Consider the following 13702-nt stretch of genomic DNA (forward strand, 5'->3'; position numbering starts at 1 on the left):
AGCCTCTTTCATAGGCCTCATTTGTTGATAAATCGTGCTAACATATGTTGGATTATTGGTCCATCTAGCCCTGTATGCTCTAATTAGAGAATTTCTAATGTTTCAGGCAGAACTTATACCCATTCCTCTTGTGTAAGATCCTTTCAGCTATGCTTCTTCCCTCCGTTTTTCTCTTTAATGAACCTTTTATTTCTCTCTAATCAGTCTTCGCCGCTCATGATGGGAACGGAACGTTTCAATCACTTGAAACATTTGTTCAGTAGTTCGCCTGCTTTGAATCTCTAATCTTCCTTTAATTAGCTGTGCATATAATATCCCCAACCCATGTGCAAAAGTCAGTGCCAGATGTTGCCATCCGTATTCATCAGCCGTAAAGCCAATCATGGCGAAATAAAGCCTTTGCTGAGTATGATTGAGAGACCTCGTTTGGCGTACGGTGCTCAGTTCTGACTGAGTGGGATAGAAAATGAACAACAAAAATATCCTTCCAGTAGCACCTTAGAGACCAACTAAGTTTGCCATAGGTATGAGCTTTCGTGTGCATGCACACTTCTTCAGATACACTGAAACAGAAGTCAGCAGACCCTTATGTATAGTCAGAGGGTGGGGAGGGGTATTATTCAGAAGGGTGGTGGGAATGGGTGATTGGCTGGTAGGAGTGGTAAACCTGTTGATGACTGTTAACAACTGTTAATGACTGCAATTGGCCTTGCAGGAAAAGGCAAGGGGTGCTAAAGAAAGCTTTATCACAGGCATCCCCAAACTTCGGCCCTCCAGGTGTTTTGGACTACAGTTCCCATTTTCCCCAACCACTGGTCCTATTAGCTAGGGATCATGGGAGTTGTAGGCCAAAACATCTGGAGGGCCGCAGTTTGGGGATGCCTGCTTTATCATGTATAATGAGATAAGAATCCAGTGTCTTTATTCAGACCAGGTCTCTCCATGGTTTTAAGCTTGGTAATGAGTTGCAATTCAGCAACTTCTCTTTCCAGTCTGTTTCTGGAAAATTTCTGTAATAAAACAGCTTCTTTGAGATCTTTTATAGAATGTCCTGGGAGATTGAAGTGTTCTCCTACTGGTTTCTCTGTCTTGTGATTCCTGATGTCAGATTTATTCTACGCCAAAGGATAAATGGACATAAATCTGACATCAGGAATCACAAGACAGAGAAACCAGTAGGAGAACCAGAAAAATTGTCATCAACAGGTTTACCACTCCTATCAGCCAATCACCCATTCCCACCACCCTTCTGAGTAATACCCCTCCCCACCCTCTGACTATACATAGGGTCTGGTGACTTCTGTTTCAGTGTATCTAAAGAAGTGTGCATGCACACGAAAGCTCATGCCTATGGCAAACTTAGTTGGTCTCTAAGGTGCTACTGGAAGGATTTTTTTTTGACTGCGTCAGACCAACACGGCTACCTACCTATAACTAGAAAATTAACAAACAGCCAGGTCTGAAATGCCCTTGTAGAAGTCTATGGTGCAGCAACCATTGGAGAATACCTTGCACATCTGGGGGGGGACTTTTGCCCATGAGACCCGCAGAGATGGGAGTGCCAAGGAGAAGGATGGGGAGGCAGAGAGACTGTCAGACACCCAGAGAGATCAATGCAACTCTGTAGTGCTGTAGCGTGGAACCTGGGGACCATAGTTCAGTGGTTTCTCAAGGATCACAGACGCGGTTGTGGAGAAATAGAAAGTAAGTTTTATTGTTGGCAGCAATAGGCCCAGGGAGTATTCTCCAAAATTCTGGACCCCGAACAATAGTGCCCAGAGTTTATATACTTTTCCAGGTAGCATTTGGCATTACATATTCATATATTGCAGTAAAATATTAACCAATCAGTGTGGTCACAGCTCTTCCTGTTTCCTTATAAGTTTTACTCATGACTACTTCTTGCAAAGCTTAACATCTCAGTCACAAACCCCATATATGGAACTGCCCAAGTGCCATGGTATTTTTAACAGATTTTTTAAAAAATCCCCTTTCCAGGTTCCCCTTTCCTATCAAACATCCTGGCATCCTGTTGTACTTTCTCTTATCTTGTCTTGAGACTGCTGCCCAGAACATTCAAACCATTCCCCTTTTCAAATCGCAAACCACAAACACAACTAAATATATGTTCCAAGCATTAGTATCACGGCAAGGCAGCAAGGGACACAGAAAATATATGATTTAAGGCACATTACGCATAATGGCAGATTGATAAGGCACATTATAAAAAGACTAAAAATCCTTTCCCTGGGTGCGCTTGCCACAGTGCAGCAAACTCCACCCACTTATTGCTCTGACTCCACCCACTTTTGAATGTGAAAGGCCACAGGTTTGATCCCTGGCGTCTCCAAGAAGGGCTGTCTCGATCAAGCTTCCTCAAACTCAGCCCTCCAGATGTTTTTGGCCTACAACTCCCATGATCCCTAGCTAGCAGGACCAGTGGTCAGGGATGTAGTCTCAAAACATCTGGAGGGCCAAGTTTGAGGAAGCCTGGTCTAGATGTTCAAGGCCCCACCTGCATTCACAGGTTGCTTCCAGATGACCTGTTCATTTAGGAAATGGATGTAGCTTCAGAGCACATACTTTTACAAATAGTCCCAGATTCAATCTCCAGTCAGCCTGGGAGAGAAACCTATATGAAAAGCCACTTCCAGAACACGACTTGCTATTTTCTATGGTCTTATGTCCTCCTATTGACTTGATAGATAAGTGTTTCTTAATAGGGGGACAGTCCTGAAAAGAGCAACTAAAATGACCAGGGGTCCAGAACACCTTCCTTAGCAAGAAAAGGCTGTTCAGTAATGTCTGCACTGACTTGCAGCGGTGCTCCCGAGTTTTAGATATGGGTCTTTCCAGCCCTACCTCGGAAGATGCTGGGGATTGAAGCTCGGATCATCCGCATGCAAAACAGATGCTCTACCATTGAGCTGTGGCCCTTCACCATGTCTTCCAGATTCTCTGGAAGGTACCGTCATCCAGTTTCAGATTTCTGGAAGTCCAGTAAGCTACAGGCTACTCTTCCATTTTGGAGCTAGGGGATTAAGATAAACAGTCCAAAGCAGGCATAGGCAAACTCGGCCCTCCAGATGTTTTGGAACTACAATTCCCATCATCCCTGACCACTGGTCCTGTTAGCTAGGGATCATGGGAGTTGTAGTCCCAAAACATCTGGAAGGCCGCGTTTGCCTATGCCTGGTCCAAAGCACATATAAACATGAAGAACTCTTGACTCATGCTGATTTAACAATTCCTGAAGTGTTTTTCTTTAAAGCCCTTTTTGTTATCATGGCATTGTGAATGGGATATAGGCTGTGCCACTCAGCTGGGCCATGTAACACTTCTGCCTGTCTCTTTTTTAAAAAAGAGGCAGAATTCAGAAGCATAGTTTTGTTCAGAAAAGACACCCCCAAAACAGCATTTTCCTTCCTTGACTAATCTGATCCTAGATGGATGTTCTCACAGCTTTAAAAAAATTTCTCTTACAAATGCCATAAGCCACGAAGCAACAATGGCTGCGATAATGACCATTTTGCAAACGTTGGTTTCATTAGCACTGAGTAGCCCGCTGTGTTTTTTCTCTGCCCTTAATGATGCCACAAGAGCTCTGTGTGACTGAATGACAGCGGACGGGGTGACTAATTTTGCATAATTTATTTGCATAAAAATTGCTTTGCTGCAAAGACATTCAGGCCTTTTGTTCTGATGAGGAGAGATGAAGGCACCAACCCACACACATGAACACAAACCTTCTGGGAGCCACCTCTCGATGTTGCAAACCTGCAGAGCTGTGCTATGCTTTGTGCTGTGTGTGTGTGTGAGAGAGAGAGAGAGAGACAGACAGACAGACAGACAGACAGACAGACAGACAGAGAATAATCAGCACCCCACTGAAGAGACAACTAGATGGGAAAAAAGCCAAACAACCCATATGACTGAGCTATATACCCTCCAACATTTCTCCGATGAAAATAGAGACATCCCAGTCCATAATAATAATTTTACTATTTATACCCCACCCATCTTACTGGGTTGCCCCAGCCACTCTGGGCAGCTTCCAACATATATAATAAGAATAATAATAAATGTTTATTTATACCCCGCCCCCCCAGTCCAAAGCGGGCTCAGGGCGGCTAACACCAATAAAATTACAATAAGACATAAAAGAAAACAATTAAATAAAATACAGATTAAAATACAATATTAAAATTTAAAATGCAGCCTCATTTTAAGTAGTCCATAAATCCAAACCATGAGGAAGGAAAACACAGGGGTCAGACTGAATCCAACCCAAAGGCCAGGCGGAACAGCTCTGTCTTGCAGGCCCTGCGGAAAGATGAAAAATCTCGCAGGGCCCTGGTCTCCTGTAAGAGAGTGTTCCACCAAGTTGGGGCCAATACTGAAAAGGCCCTGGCCCTAGTTGAGGCCAATCTAGCCACCTTATGGCTAGGGATCTCCAGAATATTTTTGTTTGTGGACCTTAAGGTCCTCCGCGGGGCATACCAGGAGAGGCGGTCCCATATATAATAACATAATGAAACATTTAGCATTTAAAAAACTTCCCTATACAGTAAAATTCCTCTAATATTATAACTTTAAGAAGAACAATATCAACTCTGTATATATGTGTATGTGTGTGTGTTATGAGAGATCTGAAGATGGCATCGAGTAACAAAAAGCAGAGCTTCCTTTACATGCAGATGCTGCTGTTTTTTAAAGGTCTTTCTCGTGTATACGCACAGCTTTCCCAGATGGGGTGGAAACGTAGCTTTCCCCTCCGACAGCTTAAGACGAATCTCCCCTGAAAGTTCCCGGCTTAAAAATGCCATTAATGTAAGGTCACTGAATAAAGGAGGAGGTGGCTGGTTAAGGGCTGTCATGATCGATACAATCAGCTCCTGTTTGTGTCTTTCTCTTCCCCTGCCAGAGCCATGTTTGACTATGACAAAAGCAAGGACAGCGGCCTCCCCAGCCAAGGACTCAGCTTCAAGTATGGGGACATTCTGCACGTTATCAACGCATCTGATGACGAATGGTGGCAGGCGAGACGAGCGATGCTGGAGGGAGACAGCGAAGAGATGGGAGTTATCCCCAGCAAAAGGAGGTAATATATATTGTGTGTGATTGCTTCCCCCATCTTCATTTATTTTATTTTTATTTTATTAAATGTATCCCAAGCAAGACTAACAAGAGTATTCCAACAATTCAACAAAAGGCAAGAGAAAACAATTGAGCACGGTCAGGTGTAAGGTTCCTTTTTCCTTTGCTAATTGCTTTTCTTGAACTGTTTTCCATTGTAAATTACCATGAGTGCACCTGGTGACTTCTGTTTCAGTGTATCTGAAGAAGTGTGCACGCACACGAAAGCTCATACAATAACAAACTTAGGTGGTCTCTAAGGTGCTTTGTTGTTTAGTCGTTTAGTCGTGTCCGACTCTTCGTGACCCCATGGACCATAGCACGCCAGGCACTCCTGCCTTCCACTGCCTCCCGCAGTTTGGTCAAACTCATGTTCATAGCTTCGAGAACACTGTCCAACCATCTCATCCTCTGTCGTCCCCTTTCCCTAGTGCCCTCAATCTTTCCCAACATCAGGGTCTTTTCCAGGGAGTCTTCTCTTCTCATGAGGTGGCCAAAGTATTGGAGCCTCAGCTTCAGGATCTGTCCTTCCAGTGAGCACTCGGGGCTGATTTCCTTCAGAATGGATAGGTTTGATCTTCTTGCAGTCCATGGGACTCTCAAGAGTCTCCTCCAGCACCATAATTCAAAAGCATCAATTCTTCGGCGATCAGCCTTCTTTATTGTCCATCCTAAGGTGCTAGTGGAAGGAATTTGTTTAATTTTGTTTCAACTATGGCAGACCAACACGGCTACCTACCTGTAACTATTGGCTCTCTCTGTGTGTGCATGAGTAGAGAATTAATCAATAATATCATATTGACATAGGCTTGAGATGCAGGTGCATTTCAGGAAGTCCTGGCCTGAATGTCACCTGTTCCACAAACTTACTAGGTGACTTTAGGAAAGCAATTGCCATGCAGCCTTCCACCTACAAGATAAGAGCATAAGAACATGACCTCCTAGTGTTTGCTTTTAATTCTTTTCTTTTAACTTTTAATCTTTAGTAATTTTACTGTGTGGTTTTATATTGTTGTAAACCACCGTGATATATTTCTACGATACATCGGTATATAAATATATTTATAGATAAGCAAACATAGGAAGAGTCCTTGTGAGTCAGACCAATGGCCCATCTTGTCCAGCATCCTGTTCTCACAGTGGCCAAGCAGATGTCTGTGGGAAACCAGCAAGCAGGATCCAAGCACAAGAGCAGCTCTCTCCCCTCCTGTGGGCTTCCATCACTGCTTCCAGCTGTGGAGGCAGGGCAAAGCCATCATGGCCTGTAGCCATCAATAGCCCTCTCCTCCACAAATTCATCTAATCCTATCTTAGAGTCACTGCCACCAGAGAATTTAGGAGAAGTGGCAGTGGCTTTTCCAGTGAAATCTCATGGCCCTCTCGCAGAACTCTTGTGAGATCTCACCACTGCAGGCTCTGCCAGTGTGGTATAGTGGTTAAGAGCAGTGGACTCGTAATCTGGTGAACCGGGTTCGATTCCCTGCTCCTCCACATGCAGCTGTTGGGTGACCTTGGGCTAGTCACACTTCTCTGCAGTATCTCAGCCTCACTTACCTCACAGAGTGTTTGTTGTGGGGGAGGAAGGGAAATGAGATTGTTAGCTGCTTTGAGACTCCTTAAGGGGAGTGAAAGACGGGATATCAAGTCCAAACACCACTGCTTGCAGGCCTTTCGTGAGACCTCACCAGAATCTGCAGGTGCAGCTGTGTGTACAGCTGTTAAATGAGGCTCTGGCGGAGCTACACACCCTCCCGTTTCGCCCCAAGCTGACTGGGGCTGAAGGAAGTTGGAGACCAAAAGCATTTCGAGAGCCACATATTCTCCACCCATGGTGGAAATCTTGATGTGCCCTGTGTTCCATTTCAACCAGTGAGAGGTCCTTGAAAAAGCTGCTGCCAGTCAGAGCTATCAGTACTAGTCTGGGTCAATTATGTGATGTGGTGACTGCATAAGACAGCTGGGGAAGGGCTGTAGCTCAGTGGTAGAGCATTGGCTTTGCAAGTGGAAGGTCGCTGGTTCAATCTCCAGTTAGGGCTGGGAGAGACCCCGGTATAGGAGAGCTGCTGCCAGTCTGTGTAGACCAGGCATCCCGAAACTTCAGCCCTCCAGATGTTTTGGACTACAAATTCCCATCATCCCTGACCACTGGTCCTGTTAGCTAGGGATCATGGGAGTTGTAGGCCAAAACACCTGGAGGGCCACAGTTTGGGAATGCCTGGTGTAGACCATAGTGGGCCAAGTGGGCCAATGTCTGTCACAGTATGACAGGTTCCTTTGTTGTTCAGCAAGTTCCATGAATAGAACTAACTTCTAACTTTTATCAAAGATTTATAAACTTTAATCAAAGGTTTATAAACTTATACATAGAACTAAGTATGTATCCATTCTGAAATCAGGTCAGTTAATTGTGTCTATCCAAAAAGCAAATCTGAGTTAAAATGTAACCAAGGTCATCGTGGGATAAAACAATTCCCACTGTAAGGAAGAGGAAAATAACATTCAGAGATGTTTGCAAAGAGTAGGTTGTGATTTTTTTTTCTTTCTTAGACATCATTATTCCAACTGAGGGCATTCCTCCTATTTCCAAGAGGGAGAAACAGAAATGAAGAAGGCTATGCATTTGTGCATATCAATTTTATATCATATCTTTATATTTTCCCTTTGAGTTTGGAAGCCTGCTAAAAGCACTCACTTCAGATAAAGCTAACAAACCCATTCGTATGTTAAAGAGCTAGGATTAAAATCTTGAGGGATGTTGAAAAAAAGTATTTTGCTTTGCATTTACTATCTAAAAGGAAAACCCAGTCGAGTGGATAAACATGTCCTACTGACAACCCAGGCAGAATAACAAGATGTAACATGACTTCTGTGTCCAGAGGGGATTTTGCAGTGGGCAGAACTGCTGGTTCCTTGCCCTTGAACATTATTTATAAAGGACATTTTCCTCTGTGTACTTCTGGCATTTAAAAAGAAAGGAGGAAAATAACAAGGCTTTTAAAACTTGGTACATCTAGAAGTGAGTATGTTAGAAGCATAACCTGCAAGTCAACACTCAGCATCCTTAGGTAGGTGTCAGAGTCCTACCAATTCCGAAAGGACCCATCTGGACTGCCATGCTGGGAAGCTGAGTCTAGGAGCTGCCCATTGTTTTAAGTTTCTTACATTGCCCTTTGATAGCAAAGTCACTTAAATAACACACATGGAGAGAAGAAATTCTGATAATACTTTATTGAATGGAGTGAATTGAACATGAAAAGCTTATAAACTGAGGAAAAATAAACAGAGATGTTTATGTCTTTCTTCGTAGTTTAGGCCTAGTCCATAGCAGGGATACTTGCGACCAAAGATACAGGAGAAAACTCCCTCAGAATGACACAGCCAATTAGAGTGTGTATTACCTCGCAAAAGCTGGTTGCTAAGCAACACCTCCAACTACCACTACTGCTAGTAGTAGTAAACCTTGAACCTGGCAGGGTTACCTTAACCTGGAAGCTTATTCCAAAGCAGTTATCAAACACACACTTTTAGATTGTAGGCATGGAATGCGTTTCAAAATAAAATGAAGCAGCTTGAGAGGTTAGCAGAGAGAGAAAATTCACATTAGCCTGTAATAATAATTAAAAAGCTGTATTTAGCTGTGAGCTACTTCTTTTTCTCAGTAGGCACTGCTTTTTTCCATTTAGGAGATTACACAGCCTCAAGTCTTCATTCCCTCTCAGTGCCCCCTTCCTTTCTAATACAGAGTTTCATCTGCAAATTTAAAATCAACTGTTTTTCCTGTGGCTCACAGATCACACATCAAATATGAAAGTCGCACTTCCTCCATTTCCATGTGTAAATACTGCTTTTTTTCATGAGGGGGGGAAATCATTTATTCCAAAGTTCAGCTGTATCTATAGTAACCTGAGCTTTGCATTGCAGCTGGCAGTGTTTTTTTAAAAATAATAATTAAAAAACCACCCTAGTAACATCGCAATAGAAGCATTTGGTTTTTTTGTTTGTTGGAGGGGATGTTCTCCTGAACATTTCCCTCTACAAAAATTAACCCATCGTGGTTTTAAACTTGCTCTCATGGACAAAAAATAAATAAATAGCCAATATGCAAACCAAAACTCAACTCTCATTTGAAATTTTTGCATCTCTGGATGTGCAAAATTATCAAGGGAAATGGTTTGCAGAAAATGTTTCTATTAGACAAAAAAAAAATATGCATGCTAGGATTAATGTGTACTAAAAAGATAACCAGTTTTGTAAGGGTTTCCTTTAAAAAAAAATCACAGACAAATGGGGGAAATGTGGCTAACTGAACTTAAGACTTAAACTAAGAAAATGAGACAAACCAAAATGAACAGGATTATTCATATATAGATCTGTATATATAGATATAGGTTGTGCACCCTCTATATTGGCTAGAGGTGACTTAGGAATCTGGCAGGTATGGCAATATTTTTCCTTTTATATATGCAAATATTAAAGTGCCTTGAAGGGTTGAGATTTAAGTTCTCAGGTTGGTGCAAGAATGGCATGGTGTTGTTTAAATGGGTTTTTGTTTGTTTTTACCTATCTCTTCCTTCTCCCTCTCTTTCCAGGGTCGAAAGAAAAGAGAGAGCACGTTTAAAGACAGTGAAGTTTAACTCAAAACCTGGCGTGATCGATGCAAAAGGGGTATGTGATAGTGAAACTAACCCTGCAGAGATTTAAGTCTTACATGCACACTTAGTAGAACATTTGAACAGCACAAAGGTTAAGCAAGAACGGGTCACACGGTGAATAAAATGTGAGAGCGAAAGGGAAATGTTTAAACTATGATGTTATTTTACAGTGAAAGAAAAGAGGTTTTTTTAAAAAAGAAAAGAACAAGAAACAAGAAAGTAATATTTGCAACACAGAAAAGATGAAGAATTAACTATTTCTGTTTTGTGATCATACTAGGCCAATAACACTTTGGTTGTTGTTCATTTTAGCACCAACAGCACGCTAGCTGCCTTGCACTGTTTTTTTCTTAAATTGAGGATGGGGAAGTTGTGATTCTACAGATGTGGTTGGACTCCAGCTCCCGTAAGCCCCCTGCCAGTATGGCTTGTGGCAAGGGATGATGGGAGTTGCAGGTCAGAAACATCTGTGGGGCCACGGGTTCCCCGTCCCTGATTTAAAACATGCCTGTTCTGTGTTTCCCAGAATTACTCAGTGCAGCTTTCCCACACACAAAAATATACAAAATAGACACAGACATAAAAGGAAGCAACAATCAAAGTGCATCCATTAGAAAGCCAGCAGAATTAACCAGCCAGAGGTCCTTGTAAAAGCTTTTTCCTAAACAGATGAGCTTTAAGTTCGAACTCAATGTTAAGCAGAGTTCTGTGGTTCTCTCTTTTTGTTGTTGCCATTGTTTCAGCCCTACAGTAGGAAGGCTGCGTCTGAGCAGAAAATAGGTGATTGTGGAAAGCAAGTTCAGCACCTTGGTCAGCTCCCATGGCCGCTGTTGTTTAGAAAGGAGCTACTCTAAATCCCCAGTACTGTAATTTTCTTTCTCTCTCTCTCCCCGGCATCCCAAGCAATGTCAGTCTCTGCATCAAGCCACCGTTTTAATTTCCCACAATGCCCCTGACCTAACATTGCTCTGTGTAATTGTGGGAGATTTAAATGGTGGATAGAGCCAGCTCACCAGAGCCAGGTGAGTCTCTTGAGACCCACTTACAAAGGAGGACACCTCTCAGAGGACACTTTGCCCAGGCTTCCTCAAATCCAGAGCTGGCTCTAAAGGAGAGGCTGCTTAAACTTCAGTTAGATTCAGCTTTATAAATCTTCACCTCGCCCCAACCAGCAGCACTTTCACACTTGGGGTGGGGGTGGGGATACAGGAATGTAGACCCTGTTCCTACTCCACCCTCACAGGTGAAAATAAGCAATTTGCAGAGAGTGATTCTGAGCTGGAAAGCAACTGGAGAGGAAAGGTTCTAAGTCATAGAGGCTGGTCCATTAGGATGAATGGGACACTTCATATTTGCAGCCAGTCCTGGAGGGGGAACCTTAATCTCACTGTTGCCTTTGTAAAATTTTGCCTTTGTAAAAACGGGGGACAAAATTAGAATCCGTTACCTGTGCCTGTCATTGGCTATGGCTTCACCAATCCTGCCCTATGAGTACCAGCCGCCACTGCCTTTAAGGATCCCTTCTCTGCACGCTTTCCTACTGCCTAAACTTGAAAACTATTTAGGCTGCTCTGGGTTAAATAAATGCAGCTGAAAGAATCACATGCTTCTGAATAACGAGCCATTTCAGCCTTACTTAAGCACCTGAAAATGAAATGTAAAAAGACAGAAGCAAACCTCTTGGGAGAGGTCATTCCACAGAACTAGGATAAACATCAAGAAAGCACTCATCCCTAGATATGACAAGCTCATTCCCCAAATGGAAGCATTGCGAAGTGGGGCTCTCTGTCTTCTTAAATTGCAAGTGTGTTTGGGCAGAGGCTCTCTCCAAGGCATTACAGTGCTTGTCCGTGAAAGGCTTTAAAAGCACAAAGTGGCATCTTGAATTGGAAATGGAATCTCACAAGCAGCCAGTGCAGTCAGTGCAAATTTGGTTTTGTATATGATTTCCCCCTACTGGCTTCCACCAACAGGCTGCGGCTTTCTGCTCCTGCTCCAGCTTCTGAACCTTCAAGGGCAGCTCCACGTAATCTACATTACAGAAGTCAGTCCATGGCTATGGCTTGAGAGGTCTTGGCAAGAAGAATACATAATTGATTCAAGACTACTCAGTAAATTCTTAGAGGGCTTCTAGTCTGTTGGAGTGTAGCTTATGTGTGCTCTAGGACAATGAACATTCAAACATTGCATACATTGCTTCAAGGTGTTGAGCTCATATGGACAAACTGACCTCTATGTGATGCTCAGTTGCACATGCCTACATTGGCATGGAGGCATAAGCCATGGCCATGCTCAACCACAGCACAGAGTCACTGTAGCCAATGTCACACATTACATGTTCTGTGTGATGGGACCCCTGGGACACTTGGAGTGCATTGTGTGGAGATGGTTGCGAACATGTGGCGCATCATCACACTTGCAACCTTCTCCTTTTTATCAGCACCTGCTGGCTGCTTATCTGCTCGTTGGGGACTGTGGACTTATTTAAGCATGCTGTTAAACCAGGTCCTTATCACCTCCCCCCTGGAGGGTGGAATTTATCAGGAGGGCATCATAGTGACATCGGTTGATGCTGCACTTTGAAGCCCTCAACTGTTGGGACTTTGTAGCACAGCACAGGGCTGTTTGAAAGCCCTTTTGCAAAGAGTCCCACACTGCTCTTTAAACCTCTGGTTTTCAGAGGTTTAAAGAGTGGCATTTCACACTGCTCTTTGAACTTCTTATCTGAACCCAGTGACTTCAGGTGGTAGACAGGTGGATGTGGTTTGGGAAAAATAACCATGTAGACAACTGCATTACACAATCAGAATCCAAACTTGCCCTCCCCTTCCAGTAACAGTTTGTGTCGGCCAGGGATTGAATATAGCACTGTCTTGCTGTGGTATTTTAAAGTTTACAAAATGATTATTCAAACATAATGCAAGACTGAAAGAAATAAAATAGGAAATAAAATGGGGGGCGTTGTTATACCATTACTGTTGTGGCTGACATTGTACAAAGTGGCCTCATGCATCCAAATGTTATATATCACCAAATAATGTAATAGTGGGCACTCACAGCAAATTATTTCTGAAGAGGTTTATGCCCTTTGCATGATAAAATCCACTTCTCCCTATAGATTCTAACCTGGTCAAAGGGCCAGCACTGACCTAGAAAACCAGATTTTCAATTCTGCAGAGAAGAAGGATTGGCATTTGTATCTTAGGAAATAGTGTTTTCATGGACTTCAGTGCCTAACAACACTCTTCGTTTACCTATAGTGTTATTAAGGAAGCTACATAGTGGGTGTGACATTTATTTGTATTTGTCTTGGGCCATTGCTCCAGAGTGGAGCAATGAAGGTCAATGTTACCTGTGAGGAGAGTGTGCAGTAAGGCATATTGGCTAAAGAGGGAGTGTGGCCCAGCAGAGTTTCAAGGGCCAGATAGAGGCCTGGAGGGTCTGTCCAGGCAGTGGCAGAGCTTCATGCTCCGGCACCAGGGGGCAGAAAGCAGGCGGGGGTGGGGCTGGTACACGTCCCAGGGGTGTGGCAGACTGCCCGCAGGGGCATGGCATGTGTCCTGGGGGCGTGGCATGCCATCTGCTGGGGCGTGGTGCCCACCGCAGGAGGGGAGGGCAGCCGCGCTGGCATCCCACCGGGATCGCGCTGCTGGGGGCGGTGCGCTCCCCCCATACACACTCCTCTTCCTCCGCCAGTGTATCCAGGAGACGGCCTTCTCTCTCTCTCTTTCCCTCCCTCCCTCCCTCTCTTTCCAACTCTCCATCTTTCTGTATGTCAATAATGACTCTCCTGTGTGTGTTCTTTCATGAAGTAAGTATATACTAGTGCAGGGATGGGGAGACTGTAGCCTTTCAAATGTTGCTGGACTACAGCTGCCTTTAGCCCCAGCCAGTGTGGCCAGTGGCCAGGGATG

The 13702-nt window shown here is 43.7% G+C and overlaps 1 protein-coding gene across 8 annotated transcripts in view; it reads left to right on the forward strand.

Annotated features, from left to right (window-relative positions):
* DLG2 (discs large MAGUK scaffold protein 2) overlaps positions 1–13702 on the forward strand; it is an 863264-nt gene that overhangs the window by 807704 nt on the left and 41858 nt on the right. For all 8 annotated transcript variants that reach the window (XM_060273906.1, XM_035114518.2, XM_060273902.1 and 5 more), the window contains 2 exons: positions 4925–5101; positions 9726–9801. In XM_060273906.1, coding sequence (XP_060129889.1) covers positions 4925–5101; positions 9726–9801 — 253 coding nt within the window. The remainder of the gene's footprint in view (positions 1–4924; positions 5102–9725; positions 9802–13702) is intronic.

The sequence above is a fragment of the Zootoca vivipara genome, chromosome 4, assembly GCF_963506605.1.
Source record: "Zootoca vivipara chromosome 4, rZooViv1.1, whole genome shotgun sequence".
Taxonomy (NCBI): Eukaryota; Metazoa; Chordata; class Lepidosauria; order Squamata; family Lacertidae; genus Zootoca; species Zootoca vivipara.